This window comes from Camelus ferus, chromosome 34 (assembly GCF_009834535.1).
Source record: "Camelus ferus isolate YT-003-E chromosome 34, BCGSAC_Cfer_1.0, whole genome shotgun sequence".
NCBI classification, from domain to species: Eukaryota; Metazoa; Chordata; class Mammalia; order Artiodactyla; family Camelidae; genus Camelus; species Camelus ferus.
In genome coordinates this window covers 19,584,123-19,600,238 of record NC_045729.1, presented here as the reverse complement: position 1 = coordinate 19,600,238, position 16,116 = coordinate 19,584,123, and the positions used below count along the sequence as shown (strand labels likewise).

At 52.6% G+C, this 16,116-nt stretch overlaps 1 protein-coding gene and 1 non-coding gene across 3 annotated transcripts in view; both read right to left on the bottom strand.

The window, feature by feature from the left end:
* Positions 1-16,116, bottom strand: part of B4GALNT3 (beta-1,4-N-acetyl-galactosaminyltransferase 3) — a 79,119-nt gene that overhangs the window by 16,245 nt on the left and 46,758 nt on the right. The window contains exons 2-3 of one of the 2 annotated variants that reach the window (XM_032473481.1): positions 3,821-3,924; positions 1,864-1,941 (exon numbers count right to left, since the gene is read on the bottom strand). In XM_032473481.1, coding sequence (XP_032329372.1) covers positions 1,864-1,941; positions 3,821-3,924 — 182 coding nt within the window. The remainder of the gene's footprint in view (positions 1-1,863; positions 1,942-3,820; positions 3,925-16,116) is intronic. The other variant, XM_032473482.1, reaches the window with a different exon arrangement.
* TRNAA-GGC lies at positions 6,947-7,018 on the bottom strand. Its single transcript has one exon. It is a non-coding gene; the product is annotated as a tRNA-Ala (tRNA).

The window sequence follows — 16,116 nt, the reverse complement described above, 5'->3', positions numbered from 1 at the left end:
CCCTTGTTGTTAAAAGAAGATTGGATCTTCAGTGATGCTCTGAAGATCCATGGAGACCGTAATGAGGACATTGTGAGCTACTTTTAATATTAAGGGAACAAAGTCTGTGGATACTGGGCATTTGCCGCCAAAAGTCTAAACACACTTACCAAAAGAGCAACTATTTCTTTAAAAAGTTAATCCTATTTTAACCATTATTTGCTGTTTGGGTTCACTGTTTTCATTTCATATATGTATTTATCCTTGATTGGCCAAAAAAAGTGGAGAAATGAGTGATTAATAAATGCAGGATATTACATAGTTATAACCTTTCAAAATAATTGGTTCATTAAGAAAAACGATCCAAACTGTCCTCAAAGGAAAGAAGGCTGGATCACTGTGGGAGGGTGTAGCTCAGAGGTAGAGCACATGCTTAGCACACACGAGGTCCTGGGTTCAATCTCCAGTATCTCCATTAAAAATTAAAATAAATAAAATTCACAAACCTAATTACCTCCCCTTCCAAAAAGGAAATCAGCATTATTTAAAAAAAAAAAAAAAAGAAGGCTGGATCACTGGACCGATGGTTTTGAAATCACCTGCTTTTCGAAATGCTGTCTGCAGGTGGGGTGGGGCCTAATTACCTGATGGTGTCACTCTGTACGGGTGTGCAGTGTGATCCACCCTCTCTCAGGGGTTACGCAGAGACAATTTCACAAGGCGGGTAACCTAACATGACATTTCGCACGAGACTGCCTCCTTCACTCCTGCCCCGCAGCAAACGGGTGGGTTGGAAATAAAATTGCCCAGGCTGAAGAGATCAGTGTGACAGGTGTGGACGAAGACCGTGGGCTGGCCAGCACCACCCGGCCAAGAGAGGCTTGGACAAGTTGTATGATATGAAACCCAAAGTTAGAGTTTTCGCCCCCAGAGCACCATGCTGCTATGGAGTCTCGGTGCAAGCACTCACTCGAGGTAATCTTGTGCGTGTTAATTCACCTCCCCAGCCACAGTATCTTCACTAAAAGAAAAAGAATCGGTCAAATCCTATGTAAATAAAAGGTATTGTGACGGTTATGACAATGTTTATTCACATGTCTAACCGCTTCTTATAAAAATTGTCTAAAGCAGAGCTTCCTCGTATATGTTCCTTAGAACCCTGGTTTCATAGAGTGTTAACAGATGTTTCACAGGAAAAAAGGCAGTTCAGGAAGCAAACAGTTTGGGGCACGCTGAGCTAAACCAAGCCAAACGGATTACCGCAGAATCCAGAACCTTCCGTGTGTACTTCCAAGGAGTGAATGGCCATAGATTTTAAACCTTGCTTAACAATGGACTCCTTTCTGCCTGGAATATCTGACAGGACTGAACGGTCCGAGAAAGGCGGTTTGGGAAACTGAACTTTACGACTGGGGATTGGCATGGACATGAAAGTCCTGCAGCTTTCTTGAGCTTTGCTTTTCTCACCCATAAAATGAGGGCACTGTGCTTTCCTGCAGGCTCGTGAAGTGGGTTTGAGACGGTGCAGAACGCCTGGCACACAGTAGGCCCGCAGCAAACATTGACTCTTCCCTAAACGAAGAAAATCCAGCAAGCCTCGAACCCTTTCCTTTTTTTTCTTTAACTTGGGTGAAAAAATACTTTTTAAATATTTATTTGTTATCGTATTACTTTACTATCTGGGGAGGGGTAACTAGGTTAATTTATTTTTAGAGGCGGGGTTAGGGGTTGAACCCAGGACTTGTGCATGCTAAGCACGTGCTCTACCACTTGAGCTATAGCCTCCCCCTAAATTTTTAATAATAAATGCCAGAAGGAGATTTTCTGTGGTCGCTGGAACTACCTGTACACACTACTTCCTAACCCTTCAAAGAGCTGCCTCACCTCGGAGAGCCAGGGGACCGGCTTATTCCACGTCAGGTAGCTGCTGCTACCGCTCCCGCCTCGCGCAGACTCTTGGTCCTGGAGGAATAGCAGAGAACGAACTTGGTAGGAGCGTCAGGGTGACAATAGGACTGGGGCTCCGTGAAAGTCCCTGTGGGTCAGGAGTCAGCCCTGCCATGTCAACTTAAGGGACACTCCCATTTTCTTCTTTTTTTTTAATTGACGTATAGTCGGTTTACAATGTTGTGTTAATTTCTGGTGTGCAGCGTGGTGATTCAATTATACATTCCTTTGCACATCCTTCTTCATTATAGGTTATTATAGGATATTGACTATAGTTCTCTGTGCTGTACAGCAGGACCTTGTTGTTGATATATTTTACGTACAGTAGTTTGCATCTGCCAATCCCAAACTCCCAATTTATCCCTGCCTCGTCCCTTCCCCCACCACAGGAACAGTAAGTTTGTTTTCTAGGTCTGTGAGTCCCTTTTTGTTTTGTAAATAAGCTCATTTGTATCATTTTTTAAGATTCCACATGTAAATGTTGTCATATGGTATTTGTCTTTCTCTGTCCGACTTCACTTAATATGATAATCTCTAGGTCTGTCCATGTTGTTGCAAATGGCATTATTTTATTCTTTTTTATCACTGAGTAATACTCCACTGTGTGTGTGTGTGTGTGTGTGTGTGTGTGTGTGTGTGTGTGTGTGTTTTATATATATATACACATACCGCAACTTCTTTATCCAGCCATCTGCTGGTGGACATTTAGGTTGCTTCCATGTCTTAGCTACTGTAAACAGTTCTGCTGTGAACATTGGGGAGGCTGTGTCTTTTCAAATTGTTAGAGTTTCTCCAGATATATGCCCAGGATTGGGATTGCTGGATCATACGGTAGCTCTATTGAGCATCCTTTCATGTGCCTCTTGGCCATCTTTGGAGAAATGTCTATTTAAGTCTTTTGCTCATTTTTTGATTGGGTTGTTTGGTTTTTGTTATCGAGTTATATCAGCTGTTTGCATATTCTGGAAATTAAGCCCTTGTCAGTCATATTATTTGCAAATATTTCCTCCAGGTCCACAGGTTGTCTTAGGGGCACCCCCATTTCTGATTCACACTATATCCCTCAGGAATATACCTCCTCACAGTTTCATCAATGCATACTCCTGAGATTCTTCTGCTTTCCTGAATTTTCTCAGTCTTCTCATATGGAAATTCTTTTCTAATTAGAACAGGCTCTCCTGAGGGCAGGGACCTTGCCTCCTTCTTCCTCTACATCCCCTCAAGGCTCTGCCCAGATTTGCCCCAACAATTGGGAGCCCCCTTGGGGACACCCCAACTCTTCTCTTCGAGCAGGTCCACAGGTTCAGTTTGGTTCCTGGTCCAGCCTCAGGGATCCGGGTCTGTTCTTGGCTCAGAGGCTCAACCTTAGGGCTGCCAACTGAATTGGACCTCACACTCCCTAATCCCCACCCAGGGCTGCTCCTGCCCTGCTTGGGACCATTAACCCAAGAAACTACAAGGAAAACGCCCCACTAAATCTGTCTCCCAGCTACCTGCCGGGAGAGGTGTCTACGCACCACATCATCTCTGACTCTTGGCAGCAAGCACCTGGGGTTGTCCCTCAAGTACCAGCCTAGTCCTCATGCCAGCAAGGGACAAGACGTTGGCCCTGCCTCCAGCCCTCTGCTGCTTTTGGGGATGGGGACCACGTGCCTGGAGTGGATCAGAGAGGGGCATCTTGAGCTACGTGACAAAGGCTTTGAGGAGGGCAGGATGGACATCTCTCCCCAAGAAACCGGGAGAGCCGGTGATGCCAGACTGCCCTCTAGGGGCTCTTTGTGCCCTGCGTCTCCCACCAGGACAGTGGAAGGTGTCCTTAAGGCTCCAAGGACAGGGCCAGCGAGGACCCCTGGTGATGCACAGCAGGGAGGCTTGGGCTGACCCTGCCACGTACCTTGAGGCCCAGCTTCTGGGGAAGGAAGAACTGGAGATTTGGATCCACAGCCGGAATGTTCCTGCTGGCCAGAGCCTTGGCCAGTTCCCTCCAGCTGCCGTACCCTGTGGAAGGGGAAGAAGGGGAGGAACCAGGTCAACACAAGCTGAAGACCTCATCAGTCCATGCAGCCACAGAGGTAAGGGCCTTCCTCCAGCTGCTCCTCACCCCTCCTCACCCTCAGCGGTGGGCACATGGTGGGGCTGGGAGACAGTCACACCCTGGCCCAGGTCAACAGGGCAGAGAGAGGATGTGAGCTCATATCCCGTCAGGACTTGCTGTCTTTCCTAAATCAAGGAAGGAGCCAGGCCAGGTGGAATGGAGCCCTGTCCTGCCATGGTGACCAGCGCCCCAGGCCATTTCTCCCCCCGCTGCCTCAAGGCCTGTTTCTCCCAAAAGCTGCTGTGGGGAACCAACCAGTCGTGCAAGGCGGTGGAGCTCAGCTTTCCCCTCACAGCTTCCCTTCCTCCAAGCCAGGAGACAGCGGGTGGCCTGGCCGGGGAGGCCCTCCCACTGCCCACGGTTAGTCGCTGGGCTGCTGGACGGAACCAGGGCTGGGGCGGCAGGAAAGGGTGGGCCAGGACCTGGTGTTTGCCAGTCAAATTTATAAACAGCAGGAGAGCACACTCGAGGCCCCGCTCTTCCTGGGTCGACCTGCAGGCTGTGTGCGGCGGCTGATGTCTGCACCCCGACGGCTCACACACAACTGGGAAGGCCAACAGCCGAACCACGGTGGGAGAGAGGGGGGCACGTGTGCCATCAAAGCCACGCAAAGAGGCAAGGGGTGCGCTGAGGGGGAGGGAGAACCAGAGCTCGGTGGTCGGCACTGCTGACCACGGGGGCCAGGGCTGCCCTCAGGTCAGGGGGATGCTTTGACGTGTGGAACCATAAGCCAGAGTCACGGGCCGTCAGGAGCTGGGAGGGGGTTTCAGGACCATCTAGTCCTCACTGCAGATGAGGAAAACGGAACCCGGCTGGTCAATGACTGATCCAGGCTCACTTAGCAAACATAGTCAACCCCCTTGTCTGCTGGCATTGCATTCATGGCCCCCTGGGGATGCCTGAAACAGTGAGGGATTAACAACAACTAAAAATAAAATAGAACAATTGCAACAACATACCGTAATAACAGTTTTGTGAATGAGTCTTCCTCAAAATACTTTAATGTACAAATCTAATGCCTTTTCCATCTTAACTGAGTACTTATCACACACCATGGCTGTCACTTTTGCAGTTTGAGGAACAACAGCAAAACCAGCACGAATTTCTTTTCCCTTCTTCACAATTTCACGAATAGAAGATTCATTCTTGCCATAGATCTTAGCAAGCTCCGTATACAATTTTTTTTTTTTTTTTGGTTTTCCTATTATGTTGAGACCTTTCACCTTTTCACTTTAAAAAAGTGCTCTGTGGCTTCTCCTTGGCGAATGTGAACAGCCAGCCTCACTGCTCTTGTGCTTTGGGGACCGTATTGTTTACAATAAGGGTCACTTGAACACAGCGCTGCGATGCCAGGATGGCCCCTCTCATAACTCAGATGGCTGCAAAGTGACCAACAGTGAGACGTGCCGGACAAAGGGGTGACTCACGTCCCGCGTGTGACAGAGTGGGCTGGTGCGAGACTTCACTACGCTGATCAGAACAGCATGCAATTTAAAGCTTATGAATTGCTTATTTCTGGAATATTCCATTTAATGTTTTCAGGTCGTGGTTGACCCTGGCTAATGGGAACCACAGAAAGAGAAACCACGAACAAGGCGGGATGCCTGTAGTGACAAGGCTGAGGCTGGAACCCAGTGTCAGACCCACTGGGCTGCAAAGGTGCAGAAAACTCTGCGGCATCTTCATCACGATGCCCCCAGGAGCCTGCAGAGGGCACTGCACAGGAGTTAGACCCACACTGCTGGCCACTGGGAGTGTCTGAGGACCCCCACACGAGCACCAGTAGAGACACAGAGCAAAGAGCACAGCCCACAGGCACGGGCCACGGAAGGTGGATGTCAGCACTTTGCACGAGGGGGTGTGTGGGTGGCTTTTTTTACCCAGTGATGTCCCATGTGGCCCTTCAGAGCACCCCCAGGCATGATCTCATCAGAGCCTTGCAGAATCTTGGGAGACGGGCCAGTCTGATTAGCCCCACTTTACAGATGGGAAAGAGGAGCCCAGAGCTGAAGACTGGTCTCGAAGCCAGGATCCGAACAGGGAGCCTCTCTGTCTCGCAAGCCGGTTTCCTCATCCCACCTTCATTTTCTCCCATGGACGCTGTTCGGCCTGGACTTTGAGGAATCCTGGGGGCAGAGGCCTCCCCCGGAGACCTGTGCCTCTGGGTTTCTGTGCAGACATTCAACCCGGCTCATGTTATGTTTAGAGGGACTTCTGCATCAAGGTCTCTCCTGTCTCCATGGCTCTAGCCGACATGGCTGATGTCAGAAACGGGTCAGACCAGCTCAGGGCAGAGGGCTGTCCTGGGGCCAGTGGCTGAGGTGAGGATAGCGAATGAGGCAGAAGGAGAATCAGTGTTCCCAGACCCATTCCTAGGTTCCTGGACGAGCTCCGGGGGAAGCCGCCTGCTCCTCCGTGAACCCAGCGCAGACACAGCCAAGGGGCCCAGCCGCTCTCAAGCCCAAGGAGCTGCTGGTTAGCAGTAGGGGCTTGGGGGCCCGGGTGACAGGTGAGCCACACTGTGGGAGGGGCAGGCAGGCACTGCCTTGCTTCTGCCTGGAACCACTGGGTCCCCTCTTCCTTGACTTTGCTCTGCTACAGGTAAATTAAGTGATACCAAACATGCTGTCTGTCCTATCAGTGGGAGCTCTGGTGTGTCTCAGATGCACATTCTTCCCCGTGGACTAGTGGTCACTTCCAGCCAAATTCTTGGACTCCTGGAAGCCACAGCTCACCTCAACAAACTCTCACCATGGGTCAAATGCGTGCTGGTCCTGGCATCTGCTGGGAGGTGACAGGGGACTCTCGCCTTCACCAAACTCTAGACAGGCTCCTTTGAGCCCTCTTTTCTTTTTTTTTTTTATTTTTCAATTTTTTGGGGGGAGTGGAGGTAATTAAGTTAATTTATTTTTAAATTTATTCTAATGGAGGTACTGGGGATTGAACCCAGGACCTCCTGCTTGCCAGGCACGCTCTCTACCACTGAGCTATACCCCACCCCCCAGCCCTCTTTTCGATGAGGCATTGTCCTGGGGTCCTGTCCTTGGCCTGCCTGGAGCAGGGACCCTGTTAGGCCAGTCTAGCAAGAATCCCCCTACCCTGATGTCTCTCCTGGTAACTTTCCATCCGCTGACCACCCCCTGCTGTCTGTGCTGTCTTTGGAACTGCACTCAGCTCCATTCTGAAGTCTCTTTCCCACAATGCAATTGCACTGAATTACATCTATTCCCTTTAACTTGCGTCTGGCTCTGTTTCTCTTTAAAAGACGGTAAGAGGTGGCTTTCCCAGTGAACAAGGACAAACCCACTGCGGGGAGCGGGAGTCAGTGGTTAAACCTGACCAGGCCCTGCCCGGGTCCCAGGTGAGTCTGGGCGGCTTCGAAATACTTGGAGCAGGACAGCCCAGCCTCTAGCAACTTAAGGAGCAGGGAACGTCCTCTGCAGACTTCACGGTGTGGAAAAGACAAGCAAGGCTTTGGAGTCAGAAAGATCTACCTGGATCTCCACTCTCATAAACAGTGACGGCTTGAGCAAGTAATTTAATCTCTTTGGCCCTGGTTTCTCCTCCAGATGGAGGGGGATCAGGACTGCCATGAGGATTAAATGATGCACATCAGACTCGGAGGGGGTCAGACACAGTGAGCGTCCCCTTCAACGTCTCAGTCTGGGGTTCTGGACTCAGGACTCAGAAGATGCGAGTCCTGGCAAGTGGCCAGGAGCCGGCTCTCTCCCGACCATGCAGAGAAGCCAGCTTCGTGGCCCCAGCAGCTCAGTGGTGGTGGGGTAACAGGTGGCACTGCCTCTCTGTTGCCAGGGGTTGCTCTCTGCACCTCTGGGCCCTCCCGTTAACAGTCACTGAGCGCAGGTACCAAGCAGGGCTTCACATTTCCTCTTGCCCTGCTTTTCCTCTGTGACCCCCGCCCCACGCTGCCTGGGCCCTGCTCAGCCTCCCGGGGGAACGAGGAGGTAGGAATCGTGCTGACTGAACTGCTGACGCTTGTCCCCTGCCCTCGGGTGGGTGAGCTACTCCTGCTCCTGGCCAGGCCTCTCCTCCCAGCGTGCCAGCTGCCAGGGCCTGCTCCCCCGTAACAGGTGTCACATCTGTGCCAGGAGACAGACACCCCGATCTCAGGTGACAGACGAAGCACCGCCAGGGGTCTCACATTCCGCCCTCACAAGGCCGGGCTATCAAGTTCACCAGCGGCCGGAGCTCTGCCAACACCCCTCCTCGTGCGGTGCGGGCTCCTCAAGGGCCCGGGGTGGTCTAGTTGGCTGTTTGGTGAAAATACGCAAACAGAGATCCCTTGGTGCTTTTTCTCAAAAATTCTCACCTATGTCACTGCCTCCTCCCCACCTCCCTGTGAACTGCCGTCATCTTTAGAGATGAAGCAACAGAGAAGTGAGGCCACCACCCTAAGGTCACACAGGGAGCGAGGCAGCCCATGGAGAGGACTTAGTGCCCAGAACACGGTGAGGAACTCACACGCCGAGCCGATGACTTCACGATTGGCGGTGCAGATCCGAAACCTGCATTTGTGTCTCCTGATCTCTGATCCAAGTCTCCCGCTATGTCACGTGGTCCATGGGGACAGTCACACGAGGGGACAGTCACACGGGGGAGAAAGGAAGCCCTGGCTGCTCAGATTTTTGGACAGATTTGAAGGTACAGCGGATGGACTGGACAGGGGAGAGGATGATTCATTCAAGGATCCAGATTCATTCCTGATTCAGTTTTGATTCTGGAGTGGCTGGAAGACTTCTGACCCTGCAGTCGGAAGGCTGGGGTTGCTGTCACCAGGATGAGGAGGGTGGGTGTCGGGGGAGAGGTGCAGCTGAGGGAGATGCCTGAAAGGGAAGTGGAGGCGTGGGGCAAGGGGGCGGGTGGCATCTGGCAGGCGGAGCCTTGGACGCTCCATCTGCAGCCTTGGGCAGGGCTCCACTGGAAGGGCTGCACCTTCCCTGAGCTTCAACACAATGTGCAGGATGGGAAGGCCTGAGCCCTTGAGGGAAGGTAGGGTTGAAGGAGGAGCCGGGCAGGGGGCACACTGGTCCCACAGGCTCCGAGGATATAAAGGACCCAAAGATCCAGGGTGAATGCAGACAGTTCGCTGAGCAGCCCAGTGTCTGCAGAGGGAAAAGGTGATGAACCCAGAGGAGCTGGACAGAGATGGGCCCCTGCTCCACCAGAGGACAGCGGGCTGTCCAGGGGACAGGAGGCCATGGCACCCGGGCATGGTCCCAGCACTGCGTCTGGGGACGAGACGCAAGGCTGGCGCTGACCTTGGAGTGCACCTGAGGGCCGGTCACATGGCCGCCACAGAGCAAAGCTACTGTGGCCAGACGCCAGCAGGGCCTGGACGCCACCAGGAACCTGAGCTGACGCAGACACGCAGGGATGAGGCCAGGGGCTGGCACCTGGGAAGGAGTCTCTAAGGCAAACCCAAATCTCTGACGGCAAAGACATGGCCTTTCTTCTCCAGCCGTGACACCCCAGGGAACCTGATGCAAGAGGAACTGTTATCAGCGTAACCTTGACACTTAACATTTGTGCGTCAGGCATACATACGTGTATTTATAGCAAATGAAATACAGATGACTTTCAGCACAACGATCCTACAGGAAAACAAGGCTTAGAGGGTCGAAATCTCACTGAAAGTCAGAGAGGGCACATGACAGAGACCAGGATATGAACCCAGTGTCCTCAGTTCCATTCCTGTCTATTGAATATACTCAATGTTCTACTGAGGGTCTGGCCCACCTCTGCCACCAGCACCGTATCACCAGGTGCCAGGTGCTCATTAGTCACCGGCCTGTCCCTCCCTCCCCAGGCACCTCCTGCTCACCCACCCACCCACATATCCCACAGGTTATTTCCTTCCTCCCTCTAATTTGGCCAATAACCTCTCCACATAAGCCAAAGAAAAGCAAAAGGGAGTGTGGAGACACAAATATCCCAGAACAGCTGGAAAACTGGGCAGAAAGCGTCCGTGTGTAGGCCTGCTACCTCCTCCTGGTCTCTGCCTCTTCCTCTCAACACGAGGGCAGAGCAGGGGGCCGCGGGTCACTGAGCAGGGTCGGCCCAGAGCGGGTCTGAGCGAGGGTTCAGCCTCCCCTCCCTCCTACCTTGGCACAGGTGTGTGGGTGGGGACGAGGGCGGCTCAGGCAGGAGACAGATGGGGCCCTGAGGTCTCCCCAGCCCCTCTGCAAACTAATGAGCAGAGACACGGAAAGGGCCCCTTTTTTCCCACTCAGCCCCCGAGATGCTCGGCTTAGAGCAGAACCAGACGAGCAGCTGGCTGCTCCTGGCTCCCGGCCAGGCCCCACCCGAGCTGGGGTGAAGGTTGTGGCTGCTGGCAGGCCGAGGTTTGCCAGTGACACGCAAGGGACTGTACCCACTGCCCTGTGGGTGCCGCCCAAATGGGGCCCGAAAGGGGGCATCAGAGCTGTGCCAGGCCCTCCAGCCCTGCTGCCCATGCATCCTGCTCACCCAGACGTCCACAGCCAAGGATAAGACCTTAAGGGGGTGGACGGGGCAAGGAGATGGGGAGTGGGGCAGGGCCCTTTCTCTTCTGCAGCCACTGCTCCCGGAGTGCCCAGCCCGGGAACTTTCCACTCCCCGAGCCGCAGTGGTCCCAGAAGCATCCGCAGAGGTCCCAGAAGGTCTGGCCAGGCCCCAGGACACCTCCAGGGCACCGCCATCATCACCATCACCATGACAAAGAACAAAACAAAACCCACAACGTTTAAAGCCCCACGCACCAGCAACAGGACAATCATAGCCACAAACACAGCTCTGTCCCAGGGCAATTCTGACGGGAGACCCTTGATGAAATGCGATGGTTTCAGGAAAATCTAGAGGTAACTGGGCCCAGGATCTCTAAAACTGGCCCACACCCACAGAAGGGGTGCTTTAATCCCCTAGTGGACTTAGACGAGGACCCTTAGGCCAGACTGTCCTGTCCAGTTGTCCCTCTGGCCTGGGACACAGACAAGTGTCTGAACAAGAAGCAACAGTGAGACCATCCTTTCCCCCTGGCATCTTTCATAGAGGGTTTAGTGGTGGTCAAGGGTGAGCTATTGGCAGGCTGGGAAGAGTGAATACGGGACTCAATGAACTGACCAATCCCCATGCATTTAGCGAGCGCCTGTTGCGTACTGCAAGCTCTGCTAATGGATGTGATGGATGGAAAGGTACAAATGGAGATGCTCAGCTCCATCCACTCCCAGTGCCCCTGGGGTAGACATCACGGTAAACGGAAGGACTGAAGTGTCTGTGGCCCCATGCACTTGCTCTGGACTCGCACCATGCCCCACGCAGGGCGTGCACAGGCCAGTCCTGCTTTAGGGAACCGGCCAGCGCACGTCAGGCAGCCGGGCTAACCGGACACGGACAGTGTGACGCTGTGATGATTCTCCTGACATCCTTGAGGGAACCTCAGTCGAAGTGCTCTGCAAACGTCTCCGGGATCCCAGAGCTCAAGAGAAGCAACACAGACAGGAGGAGACCCTGGTCCTGGAAGACGGCACTGGAGTCGTGCCAGTGGGAAGGTCACCAGGCCCCACCTGAAGACCTGACGCTGCCCATGGAAGCTCGGAGGGTTTGCAGCCACAGCGGACAGCGGCCAAGCAGCAGTCGAAAGCTGACGCCCTTTCTCCCCTTCTTTTCAGGTGGAAGGAGGGAGCAGGGGAGGCCCGAGACCCCAGAACTCCCTCCTGACAGGGTGGGGGTGGTGGTGGTAGGGCGCTTCTGGGGTTATAGTTCTTGGAAGACCTTCCGGGACAGAGGTGATACCAAAAGACAGAGTATGAACCAGGGGGAAAAACCGAACCCTGGAAACAAGACTGGAGGTGGGGAGAGTGGGGACCAGGGAACGCAGCTTGAGAAGAGAGAGCATCATCAGCCACTGAGAGACTCGGGAGGGGGCGTGGGGAATGGGAGATGGACGCTCATCACGGAGACTAGGGGGTGACCGCAGCCAAGTGCCCGGGAGGGGAATGGCGCTGTTTACAGAGCCCTCCTCCATCCGTGCCCCGGCCCAGCGCACCACAGGCTCGTCCTTGAGTGTGTGACAGGACGACCACAACAGCCAACACCCGTGCACCTGTCCAGGGCCATCAGTGCCACACACGTGACAGGCACTGTAGCCTCTAGTCTGCATGGTAATCCTTCCAGGGAGGTGTTAATATGATTCCCATTTTACAGGTGAGAAAACTGAGGCCGTGGGCAGTCAGGGTACAATCTGCCCCAGACCTCAAAGCCTTTAGAAAACAGCTGGGATTTTCAAACCCAGGGCAGCTGATTCATTAAAAAAATGTGTATTTCTTAACAAGTTGCTTATACAGACTCTTTTGTTTGCTGAGTGGAAAACACAATGGAAGCCAAAGGAGGTAGGAAGGGAGGAGCCCCGAGGCCAAGAAAGTTTTCTGGAGCCTCACTGGGACGAGGTTTGGGACCAGGAGCCGCCGCCTCCCAGGCCTCTCTCCCCTGAGGTTTCCTCTTAGAACAATGAACCCTTTCAAGCCTCTGGTTGAACCTTCTCTCTTCGACATCAGCCTTGCGAACAAGGAAGACGCGTGGTCTGACCTGAAGGGCTGCGGCTGCGAGTCTGTGAGGTCTGACGGAGGGGGCCTGCCAAAGCCAAGCCGAGGTTGTCGTTGTCGGAACGTGTTCTGGGAAGGAGGGTGACGAGTGGGGCGGGGGCACAGCGCGGCAGGAGCTCTGGTCTCCAGCAGGAGCTGGGCCCTGCTCTCCTCCGCGCCCCGGGTTCTCACCCTAACGGACGCTCACGGGTGGGACCACGCCAAGCACAGGGGCTGAGGTCACGTGTCAGCCCCCAGCCCTGAGTCCATCCCATCAGTCAGTGCATCCAAGGTGCTCATCAGAGCTCTCTCCTACATGTTCATCCCAAATCCCATGAGCCACATCCACTTTGCTGATGGAGACACGGAGATCCACAGATGAGTTAACGAACTTGTCTAACGTCAAAGGGGAGTGGGGTCAAGGCCAGGCTAGAGCCCGTGGCTCCCCTGTGGCTGCTGGACCCCGTCTGGGGCAGGGGTGGAGATCAGTGCCGCGCTGGCAGGAACCGGGTTGTCACAGCCCCACCGTATAAATCAGCTGGAATTAGAACCACCACTCAACTTCCCGCCTCCGTGAATCTGACTTCTGGATGCTTCATACGAGCAGAGCCTGTGTGTCTGGCTTCTTGCACTTTGTGTTTTCCAGGTTCATCCATGGGGTAGCAGGCGTTAGAGTTTCCTTCCTTTTTAAGGCTGAACCATATTCCACTGTGTGGAGGGACCACATTTTGTTTTTCCATTCATCAGCTAATGGACATTTTGGGTCATGTCTACCCTTGGTCACTGTGAATAATGCCGTGACCATGGAGGTACACGTGTCTGTTCAAATCCCTGTTTTCATTTCTTCTGGTGGGTAGGGTGCTCTCTCCCCTTTAAACTGCTAAAAGCATTGTCCATTCTTCCAGAGATAGGCTGAGGGGCCAGGCTGCCACCTGCGTGGCAGAGACACGGTGGCAACCCTCGTGCAGGACTGAGACAGCAGGGAGTCTGGGGAGAGCGGATGGGCAGGGTGGAGCCCTCCACAGGGACAGTGGTGTCCTGGTCCACTAGCCCATGTGGCATTAGTGGTGTCAACACACCCCAGCTTCAGACAGAGGCCAAGTTACCTGGGCCCCTAGAAACTCCATCCCAGTGCCAATACCCGTCCACAAACTGGGTCACCCGTCCTCGAGGAGGCAGGAAGAGAAACTTGGAGGGAGTGCTTGGAGCCTTTCCGTGCAACCTGACACTCCTGCAGCATTGACACGGGACAGCGCGGTGTGGGCCGTTTGGACGTCTTGATGGTGAGGCGCACGCTGGTAACGTGTAGTGTGACCATGCTGGTGACAGGCTGGGAAACCAAAATCAAAAACTGGAAAACCCGGTCCTTCACTAAAGATAGTTTGTTCAGTTTGCATCAGGGGCCTGCCTGCCTGTCTTCCTTCCGAGCTCAGGTGGAGGACAATTTGGGGAAGGATGACAGAGTGGCTCAGAACCAGCCCGTACCACACAGCCGGGCTCCAGAAAGGCCAAGGCCCAGCGGCTGCTCCAAACACCTGTGTGTCTCTGCTCAGAGTTCAGATTCCCAGGGAAGAGTCCGAGTGGCCTTCGCGTCACCAGGGGTCCCTGTGGCGGTGAGACCCCAGCAGCCCCGCCAGGAGAACAGGTAGAGGAGGGCGCGTCTTATCCTGGGGACTTTCTGAATCTTCCACGTCAAGATAGCTTAACTCACTACGTGCTTGTTCTCCCGAAAATGCAAGTGGGCCTTGTCGGAGAGTCATTTTCTCTTCTACGCAAAGGCACATACACTGCAGGTAGAGCTGAAAGTAGGAGAGACACCGGCACACGGAGTTGGTCCTCGAGGACTTAAAAGACTTCACAGAACATGTGGAAGATGGGAGAGCTGATTACTCAGCACATCCTCAGGAAAAGCAAGTTCCAGGCTCACCCAGACAACGTTCAGAACACATCTTTTGGGAAGAGAGGTGAAACCATCACCTGTCAGAGCCTTTGAAAGTAATACTCCATCCATTCATTTTAACCTCAGTTACAAAAAAAGAAGAAAGAAAGAAAACGTAAGCGCTGCAGTGGAGAGGCGCTTGGGAACCATCCGTGCAGGCCCCACACTCTGTGTACAGAACACTGAAGGCCTGAAGTCCGAGGTCGCTGTCTGAGGTCACAAAGCGAGTTGGAGGCAGACCCGGGATGAGAACCCAGGTCTCCTCTCTTCGGGGTCTGGATCGCCAGTCCAGACCACAGGACTAACCTGCTCATGTGTCCCCGGGTTGTGGGCCTGTGACATACGTGTGACGCCGCAGGATATGGAGCAGTGACAGCACATGGCGTCTTTGGTCTTAGGACTGAGCACGGCCCCTCTCGTGGTCTCAGGCAGCCTGGAGAGCACGTTTCTCTGGGCATTGAGAGCCTGCCTGGCCGGGTCCTGACCGGTTCTAAATGTAGACGCTGTGCCTGTGGAAAGCAAAGCCATGGACTCTGCAGGAGCAGAGGCTGAGTCACATGAACCTCTGACCCTCTCCAGCCACGGCTTTAAATACAGAAGATGTTCAATAAACGACAAACGGATTTCACTGAGTCAATCAATTTCATGTGTTGTTTTTACTATATTTTGTTCTCTAAGCATCTTTATTCAAAAATATCTAATCTACGAATCCAGAAATATCCACAAGCACGTTAAATACTCCTTCGCTATGCTATTAACATTCGACATGGGAGGAAAGAAAAACACCCTTTTCTCTGGGTTAACAACCACTTTTAAAAATAAATGAATGGGTGGGGAGGGTTTAGCTCAGTGGTAGAGTGCGTGCTTAGCATACACGAGGCCCTGGGTTCAACCCCCAGTCCTGCCACTAAAAAATAATTAAATAAATAAACTTAATTACTTCCCCCCAACAACAACAAAAAAAGCTTAAAAACTTTGTTAAATAAATAAATGAACGAATGTAAGGATCCTTGAGAACAGGGAGGAATTTAGACTCAGTGGGGAAAGAGTTAAGCAGGAGAACCAATGGTCGGTTTGGTTAATGTTATTTGATTTCTGCCTTCACAAATAAGAATCCACTCATCGGACTACAGTGTAACTGTTGAAATATCTACGTTAGCTCCAGAACTGCTGAGCTAAGTGCCATAAGATCATCTCGATTTGCAGATACTAACTAGTGTATATAAAACAGAAAAACAACAAGCTCCTACTGTAGAGCACAGGGAACTACATTCAATATCTCGTAGTGACCTATAATGAAAAAGAATATGAAAATGAACATATGTGTGTATATGGATGCCTGAAACACGCTATACACCAGGAATTGACACAACATTGTAAACTGACTCTACTTCAGTAAAAAATGTGGGGAAAAAAAATCTCCACCAGTCTGCTCTTTACAAATGCAAGAAAACATTGACCTCTAGGACGGCTGATTAAATTATTAGTATAAGGTTTTTATATCCCAAATGGTCAAAACCCCAGCTCTGTATCTACAGGGAAAAGCTATAAATAGAAAAGCAAAAATCTGATAAAGT